This window comes from Fringilla coelebs (assembly GCF_963513975.1).
Source record: "Fringilla coelebs genome assembly, chromosome: 1".
In the NCBI taxonomy this organism is placed as follows: Eukaryota; Metazoa; Chordata; class Aves; order Passeriformes; family Fringillidae; genus Fringilla; species Fringilla coelebs.
The window spans coordinates 101610656-101626681 of NC_140028.1; the positions used below are offsets into that span (position 1 = coordinate 101610656).

Genomic DNA, 16026 nt, shown 5'->3' on the forward strand with positions numbered 1-16026 from the left:
TTCTCCACAGGCTCCTCAACATTGTGGCCAAGCCCTGCATTTTTTCTGGAGTCACTTTCCACAAGTAATGCCCAATATTCTTTCTGTGGCTGACACTTCAGTTGAACCAGATATTTCTCTCTTAAAAGACTTCCACTCTTTTCCGACTTAAGCTATCCATAATTTTTTTTTTATTCTTTATGTATTGATTTATTATTAAAAAAACCATTTAATTTATGATTCAGAGCTATGTGTATCACAAGAAGATTTTTCGATTCTGAACTATCACTGTTCCCCTAGTTCTGACAAAGCAAATACAAGTGCTTTCAAATCATACAGATTAAGATTGGATAGTTTAAAATGTGTTTCAAACTAAGCTTGCTGATGGCTGGAACAAGAAAGTTAATTCCAGTGAGCTTTTCCAACAGTGAATCTTAGAACGGGAGCTGCCTGTGACCATCTTTTATAATAATGTTGTTGTTGCAACATTAATTGCAAAGCAATTTACAAAGGTACTTCAATCTGTAACGTCTGCTGCTTTTTCTGCCTGCAGTTTTCATACTCCTGCTTTATTATTTTTGTCCTGAGGTCCTGTTGAATTTTTGGTTATTATTTCTTTTTACTAGTTGCAAGTTTTAAGGATCTTTCAAAATGGTAAAGAAAATTTGATTTTAAAGTTCCAAGTAGTATCTATACATATTGAGTCCCAAAGAGTGAGTGAAATTAAGAATTTGGATGATTCTAGTTGTGAAGAGGTATGGCATATAGACCTTTTCACTATTCCTAAACTAAAGCAGTAAGTGAAATACACTTTTTACTAAGAAGTGCTTCATAGATTTTGGTCGAATCCCAAATCTCATTGTCAATCGGTGGTAGAAAGAAGTATATCCTGAGAAATCCTGCACAATGTTATGTCTGAACTTCACCTGGCAAATCCCATGTAAAACCACCCGTTTTGTTTAAACCACAAGGACACTTAATATTTAAAGATTTGCCTTTGTGGTATCCTAGGCAGAAAGAGTTAAAACAATTCACAGCTTTTTCTTGGAATTTCCCTCTCCTCTCCAGAGAGGTCTGTTCCGGAGTCATGTAAACACAGACATCTGCTTGCTGTCACTTCATCCTTATTTTGAATTCATAAGAATAGAAAGAATCCCAGAGGGAGTTCCAGACCAGGCCACTTTCAGCCACCAGCCCTCCATGCCTTTATCCAGTAAAAAGGCAGATGAAGTGCTGGGGCTCATACATATTTCATGAACCTTCTGGCTATGAGTTTTGTTAAACTTTGAAGTTAATAATGCAATTCAGTCTCTGAAAATATTATCAAACCAAATTTATTTTTCATATAAAAAGTGGACAAAACTTTTATATACCTAAAGTGTGTAAAGGAAATTGTGAAGTACAGTAAGCTTATGGTAAGAAGACCATTACACTAGAGTTGCTGTCTTAAAAAAAAGTTTTCTAGGCAAAGTCTGGTATTTTAGTGAAGTCTCTCCATCTCCTTTGCTTCTCTTTGAAAGTACAAACAACCTCTTTTATATGTGATTTAGAAATCAGAGCTCATCTTTTAATTACTTTGCCTCTCTCTTACTCCAGAGCAAGTGTGGAAGGCCTGAGCAAACAGGAGAACAGTGATTCACAGTTGTAGAAAGAGCTTTAATCCCTATATCCTGCTAAACAGAAATTCACCTTACAGATGTAAACATTACTTTTAATATAAAACTAAACCAACACATTAATTGTATTTCATTAAGCATCAAAACAGTCTTCAGAGAGGGTAACCTTATTAGTCCGACCTTTTGCATATGGGAAAATGAATGAATAGCAAGAGGAGATGTGTTGCTTAAGCCTTATTATTGTTTAGTGGCAGAAGAGAACCTGGTGTTTTCTGCCCTCCCTATTAAATCCCTAATCAATATCATTTTTAGATCAAGTTTCAAATGCATTGCCTTCCTGGGAGGAGGGATGCCAGTAGAAAGTCAGCCATGCTTTCCAAAGCTGTTCAATTCTGTGAGAATCTCTCTCACTCGCTGCTATGACTGTTCATTAAATGTTCCAAGTTCTGATAGAGCTCTGAAAAGAACTCTTTAATTTCCTCAAGCACCTTTCAAATCTACTGTAGAGAATAAAAACAGACTCAGAAACATTGCTCTTAACAAAAGAATAAGCATTCAAGGACTCTGAATAGATGAGAATTTCCATTATTTCTTTGATAACCTACGTTTGTGCACTTCACAGCTCTCCAGGAGAGAGTCTTCAATAGCCAAAATATGTATGCCAAATTATACATAATTTTTTTAATGGAAGGTGGTTTTATTAAAAATCCTCAACATTATTTAAAAGGGAAATTCTGACACTGGAGAATTAAATGGAAATTAAGCTGAAGTTAAGAGGGGTTCTGGTTTTCATCCTTAGCCTGAACTAAAATCTGCAGTGACAGCAGGAACAATTTCAACGTAAGACAATAGTTTTAAGTTTTTATTCACAACACCACAGCAATGGAGGTCACAATCTCCTTAGAAGAGGAATATTTACTCTTATCGAATTTCACTGCATATGGAAATGATTTATGCTCTAATCAGAAGCATAGCCCCTTCCAGTGGAAGATTCTCAAGCAATTATCATGGAGCAAACCAGTCTTTAGCTCACTAGGCATTAATTTAACAAGACCTTTTTTTTTGAATGACCAGTATCTTCATAACTGATTGATGCTTAATCTGGTGCAGCACCTGCTCTCTCAGTCTCCTGTGGTTCAGCTTTTCAGATTAATGAGTCAGAAAGCAAATTGTGACAGTATTATAAAATGTATTGTAATAAACTTTCCATGCTTCAGAATAGAAAAATAATCCACAAATTGATTTCCAGAGTTGAGGTTTCAGGTCCTGAAGGTTTTTTGGTTGGGGATCTTTTTGGACAGGAGCTTTAAGTGACACCATCACTTTCTAAAGCACAGAACTGTCACCATAATGATAAGTCTTTTAATGCATTTTACTTTTTTAAAAAGCTACAGAAAATCAAGCCTAAAAATGCTAATGCATTTCTAGTAGTGATCAAGCTGTGCAAATGCTGAATTTATATTCCAGCAATATGTGATACTTCGCATGATGTAGATGATGTTTTGCGAAACACAGGGTGTATAAGTGTTACAAACCTGATTTCTTGCTTTTTATGACTACCTACAGAGTACTTAATGACAACTTGGGGCAGCTTTTGCCTTCCCACTTAGGAACAGTTTTAAAACTGCTCTGAAGAACAGTATGAGGTGCCAGCTTCCCCAGTGCACTGTGGAGCATCCTGCCAGTAAGAAATCAAAGCCCATTTGTTGGGTCTGTTTATGTGCTGATGAATTTAATAATGCTGCTGTGGATGTGTTCTCTCCCCTGTCCTGTGAAATCCTTCAGCTGAGTTACACGACTTGTCAAGGCATTACACAAGCAAATGGTGATTTCTTGGAAAGGCTGGAGCCCGTGTCCTGTTAAACACTGCATAGCAAAGCAAATGCTTTTGTGTTTTTCATGTTGATATTGTCTTGTCAAGCTGCTGTCTCTGCATTGTGTAGACACTTGGCCAGTTATCACCATTTCCTATAGCAGAGGCTGTTTTAAATATCCATCACACTTAAAACACAAGAAATATATTCCCTGAAATTGAGTGTCAGTGAAGCATCTATATTTGATGTTCTTTCTATTCTGCATTTGAATCCTGGCTTCTTCCTGTTAGCTGCAGCCTCTTATGTTGTCAGAAGAAGGTTTTAAACATTTTTATTTACTCAGTATCCCTCTCATTCTCATAGCATTTTTCTTCCAGATTCTTTGTAGAAAATGGATGATTTCACCTAAATTTAAACTACCAGCTTCCTTATTATATTATGGACCACAGTGACCATATTTAGTTCTGTTGGATGCTCCTTGCTCCCCTTCCGCTCTTGCCACCACAAACATGTCATATGGATTAAATATTTAGACAGAAACATACTTTAGTCAAGACAGGAAGAAGCCTCATATTGGGACTGCATCTCAAACAATCCAATACAATCTGATGGAAATACTTACTCAGTGCTTTGATTTACAGCTTCCCATAATGAAGGGCATTGTGTAATAGTTTTTACAATACAAAAGCTCCATAATGCTGAAATCTTAATACAGGACTGAAGAATGAAAAAGAGAAAAAACCAAAAAAAACCAATGGAAGAGGTTGCAAGATGGCAACAAATGACAGGCACTTAAATAAAGCATGCAGAATGTTCCCTGAATACAAAGAAACAATTTGCATTCTAACAGTTGAGACTAGCAAGAAATATCCAAACCCAAACTGAACTGGAGTTTCCCAGGAGATCAGTTGAAAGAGAAGATCATCTCCAATTCACCTGATGCTAAAAGCTGAAATAGGGTTAAACTTCTGATAGAACAGGTCTGCAAAGTTCTCTTGAATTTGTTGGCCGTTTTATCATTATCCCCAAAATGCAGCATTGTCGTGGCAAGTACAGTTTGCAAATAAAAATCATTACTACTACCTGCATGTCTTGTTTCACTGTCTTGTGTAACCACATGGGCTTGCTTGGAAGTCTCACAGCAAGATCTGTAATCCATAACAAGAAGCAGTCTGGGGAGAAAAATGTATATAGCTTCTAAAATCTGCCAGGTTTAGAGTAATGCTTTCCTGATGTGGAATTGCCAAAGCATCTGCAGGTAAGTTTTGAAATATTATTTCCTACTCCTCATATACAGCATTAATAGATTCCTGTTCATTTCCCATGTCATCTGTAGTTCTTAGTCCATTCCCTACCCCCTCCTTCTCACAAACAATTTTTAGAAAAAATGAGATTAAAAAATGCTCACAATAATCTTTGTTCTGCAAAGAAAGCAGGAAAGTGCCTGTGCAGTCAGAAGGTCCACTGCCTTCCTTGTCCTGAGGGCAAGGATTCCAGCCCAGGGATGACATGAGTTCTCAAGAGTATTTGTGGGGCAGGGAAGGTTAGAGGACTGCATATGGGTAACTTTGGCTGCTGTTTTTGTCTGCTGTGCACATCACCCTGTGTTTTCCACTGTGGGGATATGTTTTAATTTAGCTATAGTGCAGGAAGGCAGGGAATGGCCTGCTCATCTTCTGTAACTTCCATGTATTTTTTGATACTGGGTTAGCTGCAAAGCAGAAGTCCCCGTTTCTTAATCCTACATTGATTTGCAGGCAGTTTCAAACACTCTCTGAAGGGCAATACCAATAAAGAAAACCAGAAAATTAAAAAACCCATACCAAAACAAAAAAACCTCCACCAAACCAAGTCTTCCTTTAAAACCCTTCCCATAGATCCTTTTTGCAGTTGGTAAGGATGAAGGAGAATGAAAATAAGTAATGAGCTCTTCCTTACTCCTTGTTCAGGGAAAATCACCTCCTAAAGTGAGGCTTCTGTTCAGTTCTCTGTGCAGCCCATTTCTTTCTCAGGGTCACCTGGAGACAGAGCAAGGAGAGAAAATGACACTGGCAGCTCTTAGGGCATTGATGCTCAGAGAGGCTCCCAAAGGCAGGGCAAGCAGACATCAGTGCTTCCTGACCACGGGCACCTGGGCAAAACCAAGATCCTCGAAAGGCTGTAGAGATGGAACCTGCTGACATGCTCCACACATTTGTAAAACAAGTCTGAAAAGAACTTGCAGGAGGAAAGAAAAAAGGCACCTGTTAGACATTGCTGCACATTACACTTACTTCCTGTTATGTCCTCTAGCAACTAATACCACAGCCTAGCACGCAGGAGGGAGTACAGCAGAGAGACATCTGCACAAGTCAAATACTAGCCACTTATTCCCCCAAGTTACCTTAAGGGCAAATCTGTTAAATCTGCTTGTGAGTACAAGGCTGGTTTCTGTAACGCTTACCCTCGAGTATTCCCCTTTCTAACAAGCTATGTCTCCTTTACACTGCATTTCCTAATATTGAAAAAAAAATCTTCACAAAGCCTCTTTGCAAAAAGTCCTATTAAAGGTATATTCACCATGTTATGAGAATTTGCCATATTAATAGTACGCCCAAAGCCCCCCAGAGGAACTGCTGAAGAAGAATTGAAGCCATGCTGTGTGAAGTGATCTGAGTATTGCCTATTGGCAAAGGCTGCTCTAATTAAGAAAAAGAAAATATTACCATGAGGCTCAAAGTCCTTCTGACTGTGCCTTTTCTCCACAGGCAATAAAAAAAGCCCAAAATAAGCAGCCATAACAAGTAAAAAACTTTAAAAGCAAAACCCTTAAGCTCCATCAAAGTGACTGTGAAAAGCAACGGTTACCCTATTTGTCAAATGAAGTTCTCTGCCCATGTTCACTGCAACTGCAAAGTGCTCAAACTTTCTTTTTCTTTCACATGGTGGGGGAGTTTGGTAGCTCTAATCCTGTTCATCCAGATGGCCTGTCAAGTTTTATAGGCATTTCTTAAAAATAGAAGGAACCTGATCCTGGTTCAGGTAATTTAAAAGAAATTTCTGCAAAACTGCATTGTTCTTAAACCTAGCAGGCAATAGTTCATGGCTTTGACAAGAAGACTGGTTTCCTCTTGCCACCAATTTCACAGACCCATTCCTTAGTCTGTGTTGATACAGACTGTTCTGCAGTGACTTGTGTATCTCCTCTTTCACTTGGTGCTATTTTACTTGCACTGAGGATATCGACTGACATGTGGATCCCACTGGAATTATTACCAGTCCCTTACTGCACAGCTGGCTACCCATATGGCAGTAAGAGCTCAATGACGGAGATGCCATACCATTCTCAAACCATTTCAGGTTCATGCTCCAACATAAACCAGAGCCAACTTTGTTACAACTTTGTTACGAGTTGCAATAACAGCTTTCATGAGAAAAACTGAGCAGACAACTAGAATTGGTTACACACAACTGCCAGATCTGCTATGTGCAAATCAACACCCTGTGAAATAGAGCCTGAGCTTGTCACCAGAACTGAAGGTCAGGCTTTAGCTGTAGCTGTCACCAAAATACAGTTTCCAGAGTGAGGTGTTTGGGCTACAGCTACACATCTTGTCAGCCTAATGTCAAACGACTCCTATGTAACAGCTGCTGGCCCCTGTAACTTCCAACTGCATTTTCACTGCCCATCTATTGACTTCATTAATGACAAGTGATGAAGCATCACTCTGCCCAACCTCAAGTTTTAGAGAACTGAAGATAACAGCAAGTGCCACAATTTTTTCGATGGAGGTATAACATTTAGTGAAAGATTGAAAAGGTTTCATTAGATAACTAATACAGTAGGAAAAAAGCAAGAAAACCCTCAGGCATTCAAAGCACAATTGCTTAAGCCAGGCTCAGTTCACAGTGTCTCACCAGACACTGAAAATTCTTGTCTCTATGGGTTTGACTTCTAACATGCACAGCATCCTTTTTAAAGAGATGGTGGTGGAGAATATTAACTGCACCTCTGCTTGGATGCTGCAAAGAAAAAATGTCATCGATTACCATCCTGAGCTGCTGCCAGGTGCTGAAGCAGCAGCACAGGCAAAGCCCCTGTCCCACACCCACGTGCCAGCACTCTGCCTGCTCTTGGGGCACCATCAGTGCCGAAGGGATGCTCTGCTGCACCTTTGCTCCCACATCATCCACGCTGCCAGCAAAGGCTCATACTGCCACTCCCTGCAGCGCTCCTTTGAAACAGGACTGGAGAAGTAAATTGCAGAATTTCAATACACTGAAAACATTCTCAGTTTAACTCAATGTTCTTTTGAAATGCCATTTGACAACCAGAGAGGGAGAACAAGGAAAGACTTCAATTTTCATGTATTTTATTTACAGGCCGCACAATACATTTTATATACAAATGGCTTAAAATAACAGAGAGTAAGCAAGCTGAAGCACAACAATTTATTTTAAATTAAGTTGTCTCGAAATAACTCCTGCAATAAAGTTTCTTCACCCTGATAAGCAAGTTAATTTGATTTTAAGTCAACCCAAGGTAATTTTATTTTTAAATATAGAATTCAAATAAATTTTCTGGTGATTCCTTAATTTCATGACACACTCTGCAAATACAGAACATCCCAAAACTCTCAAGAAGGGTAATAGCCAAAATTTCCTCATGTAAAAAACACTAAAACAGAACAGACTGGAGAAATGTTATATGTAAAACACTTGCATGTTTTATTAATGAAAAGAAGAATGCAAGTAGTACGTCTGACATTTTTCTCTCTTGGAAACAGAATTCATGGTCCAAGACCTATTTGCCTGCAGACAAGAGGTATCCTGTGTTACTTCAGTACTTCAGTTTTTACCACACAATTATCTACTAAACTCATCCAACTGTAAACTTCACCAAAACTGAAACTGCCTCCACCAAAACTGAAAGCAAAAGAGCGCTCAAAACCATAAAAACTTAGAACATGGCACTTAGTGCCTCTGCTTCTAAAAAGCACCTGACACTAATGTGGGATGGAGAAAATTTAAGAGAGACCACATTTGATGGAAACATAAAATATGGAAGTTTGCCATTTAAAAATTATTTTTCAAGAAAATAAAATAGCATTTAAGGATACATGTATTTTTATATCTCTTCCCTAGCACTGCTCATTCTGTTCAGGATAATGACAACTAAAGATTCATAAAAGCGGTTTCCCTTTCCTTTGGCTAAATTTAAGCATAATAATAGTCTTAAGTGTTTTAAGTCATGGTCATAAGCAGTTCAGTCATGCTCACTTTCTTCCTCTTGGTATGGCTAACGACGACTTAATATAAATAATGAAGTACTTGTTATTTGATAGTCCATTATTACAGTATTTCACTACATTTATTTAGAAATACAAACACACAACACTTACTTTTTGATGTGTTATCCAGGTCTCTATAGCTCACTTTGGAATTGCAGCACAGAAGACATAAACCCAAAGGAATGAGGGAGAAAGTAATAAAAGCCATGGCTCAACAGAAAAATAATGCTGTTTTCAGAATGTCTGCCACTGCATCGAAAATGCAAGAGTCACATGATGCAAAATGCCAAACTAGTACAGACTCTGCTGAGTGGAGTTCATGCATAAAGGTAAAATGCTGCCATAAGCACCTCATCATGTGATTTAATTAATAAGAAATGTCGACAGGTAATACACAGGTCTGGTACAAATGAATGTGGACCTACTGTCCTTAGATCTGGGCAGTTCCCTAGCTGCTTACCTGCCTAGACACAGTTGCAGGCCAGGGAGAGTGGCTGCAGGCACCAACCCTCCTGCCACACCCTCAAGGGCAGAGCTCCACACCTGCACCAGCCCAGAAGGAGAGATGTCAGCAGAAGAGCCAAGAAGATTCCCTGGATTGCAGAGAAGGCAATCTTTCTAGAGTTATCACATACAGAAATACATTAACTTCTCTCCAAGTTACTCCAACACTGCCGTCCCAGGCAAATACAGCATTCAAAGTCACAGGCTAGTAATCCTTAAGCTGGGGAAATGTCATTGTACAGTATTCATCTGCTACAGCATGCCAGAGTTTTGTTTCTGATTCATCGGGAAGTCAATTGCTTTTTGCACCTTCTCTCTCCTCACAGCCAGGATTACTTGTCCTGGGGCTGCTGGGTTTTTTTAATGGCCAAAGACTGAAATCCATTTTGGCAGAACAATGTCTGAAAGTACTGCCAGCCTATAAGCAAACTGCACACTCATTTACAGATGCAGAGGGGACCAACTTCTCTACATTGAATGAAGCTAACTAAATTACTTGAAAATCTATGTCCAAAAGGGAAGGTAGGAGACACAACTTCTTCCTTGTATTTTAGTATTGGAAGTCAACTAATTTAGTTCTCTGAGATCTACTTTCCATTTGAACTTACCTGTGTTTTTAGCCAACTACTGCCTGCAGTTATACTTCAAGTGCAGGTGGTTAACCTCAGACTGCACATCTTTAGCAAAACTAAGTGCATATAAACTTTGAAAGCTTGAGTCGAGAAAAAAAAAATATCCAAAAAAAGCAATCTGTGTGTATATTTGTGGGTCTGGGTTTTTTAAAGATTAGTGAACACAGAGCCTTAGCTGACACTGTCCATATCTAAACGACACTAATGGTTTTTGTCTTTAAACTTTTACTAGCAGAAAAATGCTATGGGGATGTCCCTACCTAAGGAAAAAAAAATGGTCCGGTCCAGTGCACTGTCATTCCCATGAAGCTTTTGCCTTTCTTAAACACAGGCTATTCAGGCTGTAAGTATTTGCTTCTGACCTGGCCACTTAAAAATTGGTCTCGGGCGCTTTTATTTTCAGATGGCAGGATTTTCTTCTGTGTCTAGTGAAGGCAACTGCCAGACTAGGGGACAGTGTAAGCAGCAGGACTCTCTCCATTCCTCATCTGCCAGATCCTCAAATACTACACAGAGTTAGCAAAGGGAGTTTCTCCATGGTCTACAGTGTGGGAATTAGCCACTATATGCATAAGGATTTTCAATTAAAACTAAACACAAACAGCTTTGGCTTCTATTCTGAAAATCCAAAAAGTCATTGACAAGACATTTGTAATAGTGTAAGTAGAAATTTTACTTTTTAAAAAGTAGTTTTTAAACACTCAGTTACATAAGGTACCGATTTGTCAACTGGATAATCAGTTGGAAAATTGTTTCCAATATGGGCTTCAAGACATCCTTTTACGTACAGGCAAAACATAACCATACCTCCTCTCTGCAGGAGAGACTACTTGTTGTCAGAGGAAACAACAAAAAAAAACCATGCTGGAAGTTGTAATTAGTATGAGGAGTGGCTCTTGGTAAGAGTTTTAACTATAATAATCCTAGTTGTTCCGAGACACTCAATTCCAATATTAAAATGTTCTGTGGATAGCAGATATAAAATCAATTAATTGGCACAATCACAAGTTTACAGCGAATTACAACTAGTGTCAGACATTTTGCCATTGCTTTAAATACTGGTCATTTTTCCTTTGGTTACTTCCGACAATGCAGTACTTGGGGTAAAAAGACAAACAGTGTCAGCTTTTCACACAAAGTAAAGAAATTACTGCTGTTGACATTTAAGAGAAAAAAACTATTTCATCACTTGGTAAGGACATATAAAGTATAGTTCATTTGGCAGAGGAACTAAAACACTTAATACAACTCCAACAGGGAGCTGAGGAAAAACTACACTCTTCATTCTTCTCCTCACTTTCAACGTTTCTCATGAAGTTCAATTTGGAAATTACAATTTTATCTAGGTAAAATCAGGTCTCTAAGTAACTGGCCCATGTGAAGTAAACACCACAAGATTATGACCTGCTTGAGTTTCTTATTATTATCTGAATTCTTTTTTTAATTACCTAGGTTTAGGCATTATGTTCATAGCGACCTATGAAGTACTTCCCAATTTTTGCAGACCTTAAGCTTACATGTTAAGGCACTTACCATTCAAGTAAAACAGTTTTTATATAAACAAGCGTGGGAGATGGAGAGAACATTTTACCAGAACACCCTTTTCTTTTTTCTTGAAAAAAAAAAAAAAAGTTGACCAAATATTTATAAAATTTTGCATCAAGAGAAAGGTTTTGTTTTATTATCTGAAATGAGCACGAAGTACACCTTCCACAATAACACTGAAAGCAGTGCAAAGACTGACAGTGACCTTTGACTAAAAGTAGTTCTGTAAAAAGAAAAATACCAAATAAATCAGTGCCCTGCTTTGATTGTTGTAAAATTTCATTCTTTTTACATAAAAGTTGGTCCAAACTTACAAAAAAAGCACAAATGTGCATAGTTCAGAAGATCTGAAAGAGTGCCATAAAAAGCTGATGTCCCTAAATTTAGCATCCACTTAAAACTGCCAAAATACAAAATAAAAGTCAGAACTAGAGTTTGTGAACATGTACAATCAAGTCATCTAGTTTTTAGACAGCATGAGTTGTAAGCATTTTTTAATTTTTTCTACTGTATGCAAGACCCTTTTCCACATAAAAATAAAGCTGTTGAATTAACATTATTCAAGTCTGTTGAATTGCTGCTTTAAATTGCAGCTAGGGGAGAAAAAGAAGTTTTTCCAGATAAAAATGATGTGCCTGAGGAAAAACAGATACTTAATATGGTAATCCTCTGCCTCGCCCTCTCACTGCAGATGTGCTAATGTGTCCCCTGTATCCTTGGGAATAGCCAGGTCCTTGGGCAGGAGAAGTCCAAGTCTGTCCATGCATGTGGCTGATGCCAGTGGGATTTTCCTGTAAATTACTTCCATAGCTATAGTTGTGCATCTTTGTGGACAAAGAGTGTGCACTCTCTGGCCCTGTGGAAGCATCACTGCTGCTCCCCAAAACTGGGATTGGGCCGTGGCTGTATTCAAACCTATGGTCTTTATCTCCACTGAACAGCATGGGGCCAGCATTGAGGTAAATGTCTCCGTAACCAGTTACTGAGCTGGGAAAGGATTCTGGAAAGGCTGATGGAGGAGGGGCAGCACCAGAGTGAGATGAAGCAGTACTGTAGTTATCCAAAGACTGAATATCTGAGTTTCCAAGGAAACTCCTCCTTTCTAATACTCCTGATGATCCACTTCCTATTCCATCGCTAGTGCTGTAACAGGCAGATGAGAAGGACGATGATCCAAAGTTATCCTTGTAGTCTGGGCCTGTTACATAGGAGTCTCTAGCCTGATAATCCACACTCGTTTGTACTGGCTCCTCCGCTGTCGCCTGAGCTTGATGCTGAGCCAGCAGCTGCAGAAGAGCTGCTTTCACTCCCGCATGAGGATCTGTTCCTGAAGAGTTACTTATAGGCAAATGCTGATTCTCTGTCCGATAATCAAGGTCTTCATCAGTGAGCGGTGGAGGCTCCGGTGGCTCGGGAGGACGCTGGTCTGGAGGCAAGATCCGAGGGCGCTCCTGCTCAGGTGTTCGGTTCAGAAGCCTCATCTCAGACTGCCTAACCATATCCTCTTGACCTAAGAAGATGAAAAAGAAAGCTCTGGAATAAAAGTATACAAATAACAGGACCAGAAAGAAAAGGACTCCTTCCTGGAAAAACATAGACGTTTGTTAACTTCAATTCTAATGAATTCATTAGTTAAATTTGTCAGTAATTATATTGATTATTTTGGACAAAATTTGGCAACAGCTCATTTGGCTCAGGAGCATGATGCAGGTTACTCCTTAAAGATTACCAAGCAGCCAGTTAAAGAAAAACAGTACAAGCTCCTTAAAAAACCCCACAGCAAAAGCAAACAACCAGGACAAAATGCAAGCAACACAAACGCTAAAAATTCAAAGAAGGATCAAGAAAAATTCACAGCTAAGGATAGATGTCCCACAGGACAAAGGGCCACCCTGTCAGCAAAACTCAAGGTTTAAAATAAACACAGACAAAAAAGCACACCTCTCAAAAAAAACCCCAAACACCCCCAAGAACAGCCCCAAAGCACTTCAGAGTATTTCTTTCAGCAGCTGCAAACACCACAAAACAATATAAAATAACCTGAATTTTCAAGCCAAAAATATGAACAGAGCTCTAACTGTTAAAAGACTACCGAAGCCACTACTATACCTCAATGGAAACCTTCAGCCATGTGTGTGTGACAGTTACGGGTAACCACTGAAGCTGACACTAAGGAACTGCTCTAGTCAGCATTAGAACCCAAAATAAAATACTGTCTCACCAAAATAAGCTTCACCTAAACACACAGTCAAAACTGGCATATTACATCTAAGCATCTGCTAGAAAAGACTATCTTCAACACCACACTCACCACTAAGAAAAGCCCAACCCCCACAGTAATGATCAATGTTTCATCACTAAGACTTGTGCACCTCTTAGATTAGCTACTGCTTGCTCTGTCTGTATGGCACCTGTTAGACTAAAAGACAAATTCTCTGATCCAGACGTAAAATGTGACCAAACCAATTTAATCTCCTATACTCACACAGATTCATATGGCAAACATGTTAATGCTCTACTCCCAAACTATTACATCTCCAGTGCTCCAGGTATTTGCTGGTTAGCAATAAAGGTCTTCAGTACCTGCAGACATATATAATGACTTGATCAGATGTGGGTAGCCAGGTGCTGGAGATTCCACATCGTCCCGGCTGACAGACACAGGAGTGGCGGGCTCTGGAGGCTGCCTGAGTTGTAATGACGTTTCATTTCCGGATCCATTTTCCTTCTCCTCCAACACAAAATCTTTTTGTTTTGTTTGCTGAGCCTTTATTAACTGAGACAAAAGAACAGCAAATGCACTCTGCACAGCTGCCTGGGCAGCATCAGTATCCACTTTAGGCTGACCCATTTGAGCAGGTGGCACAGGGGGCTGTGTGACCATCGGCTGTTTGAGAGGCTCCTGCTCTGGAGGTGGTGGCGGAGGTGGCGGCGGCTGCTGCTGCTGTTCTGACTGTTTTTCACCTGCTGACAAAATTCCAGCAGGAAGATTTATTTTATTTAGTTGCTGTTGAGTCTCCGGGTTTACCTTAATATTCAATACTTGGGCAAACTGCGCCAAACTAACGCTTGTTTTAGACTGTAGCAGGTTTAGCAGGATTGCCACTTCATTCTGGTTTAACTGCTGTCCAGTGCTTGTTTTTGCTAAAGACAAAAAAGGTGGTTTTAAGTATTATTTAGAACTGGCATATTTCAGAAACTAATCTAGCATGGCTGACACGACTGGCAAAGCATGGGTTTGGACAACACAGAAATGGAATGCTTCTACATAGTAACTGTCTTTGGGGAGTATCTATAGGAAATGGAACAGTAAGATCCAACATAACCAAAGTGACTTCCATGAGGTGCACGCATGCACTTAGATGGAAAAACACCAAGCTAGAGCTCAATATTCCACAATATAACTAAGCTGGGGCTTAAGGTCACCTGCTTTAGGCAGCTATTAGGAAATTTTATGGGGATTGGAAGTCTATCTTTGACATATCACAACCCTTTGTTAAAAAGTAGCCATCTGCAAAATCCATTTCCAGTCATATTCCAGCCCATTCTAATTCAGCATCTGGGTTTTAACACCTGCCCAAGTGACCTGGCTCCAGGTGGCCTAGGAGCTCACAGTGTAAGTGCAAAAAGCAGTGCTGACTTTGAGGGAGAAGTCAATCACTCAGTAGCAAGAAACATGTGATGATACACAGTTAATTCAATTAAATGGAGTTTGCCAGGAATAAGAGCAGATTACAATGATGCAGGGGAATATGAATAATGAAGTTTGAATATCAAAGTAGTTTTTCAGCTTCAAACACCCATTGTGGTGATTTATTTTGAAAGAAGTAAAGAAGTGTGGATTGCAACATTTCCTGTGAGCAAAGGATTTAGAGAAGAAAGCAGTTAAAAATTAGAAAATGAGTGTGTGAGCAGGGTGGCTGAGCTCTAAACTTTTCTTAACCCAAGTCAGCACAAATACATTCAGTTCTCTTCTATCTTTGCCATTGTACTATGTTAGCAATATATTAATCCATGACAGATTAGAAGCCATGCACGACACACAAAAGCATTAAGTATATGCCTTGCAAGATTTCAGAACAGCACAGCTGGAAAGTGCTGCAAAACCCACAACCCACAACTCTACTTGTGGATGTGCACCAGGATACAAGCTCTTGGAACTGACTTAAGAGGAATCCAGGGACTTCAAAATTGTTTTGTATCTATATGAATATAATCCATCTTCTATTTGGCTATACAAAAAAATAAATCAATTTCTTATGCCTTATCTGACTCTCACTCAGATGTTGTGATCAACGGAAGATTTTGTCACATCTGAGGATGGTATACGCAACATTAAAAACTTCTCTCAGACTCTCAGTGAAAATTCATCAGAAAAATACCAAACAGGGAAATTAATCTACCTATTCCATACTCTTTGGTTAGCTTTAAATTCATCCTAACAGGAAACTGTATTCTGGGAAATCTGTCATAACAAAATTATTGAGCTCTGAACAGCTCCTGTTAAATTGCAAAATGCAATAACCAGGGATCCCACTCATGAATCAGAACATTAGCAATTGATACGATGACTTTTTAACCTCTCCTTTTGGGGTGCTTAGAAACAAATCCAAGAGTTTTGGCTAAAGTATGTATGTGGTCATGGAGTTATATAAGGTGTCTTTTT

At 39.1% G+C, this 16026-nt stretch overlaps 1 protein-coding gene across 2 annotated transcripts in view; it reads right to left on the reverse strand.

The window, feature by feature from the left end:
• Window positions 1-7776: 7776 nt before the first annotated feature.
• CDK13 (cyclin dependent kinase 13) overlaps window positions 7777-16026 on the reverse strand; it is a 46947-nt gene continuing 38697 nt past the window's right edge. For both annotated transcript variants that reach the window (XM_084213917.1, XM_084213916.1), the window contains exons 13-14: window positions 13944-14504; window positions 7777-12870 (exon numbers count right to left, since the gene is read on the reverse strand). In XM_084213917.1, coding sequence (XP_084070043.1) covers window positions 12014-12870; window positions 13944-14504 — 1418 coding nt within the window. In that variant the 3' untranslated portion in view covers window positions 7777-12013. The remainder of the gene's footprint in view (window positions 12871-13943; window positions 14505-16026) is intronic.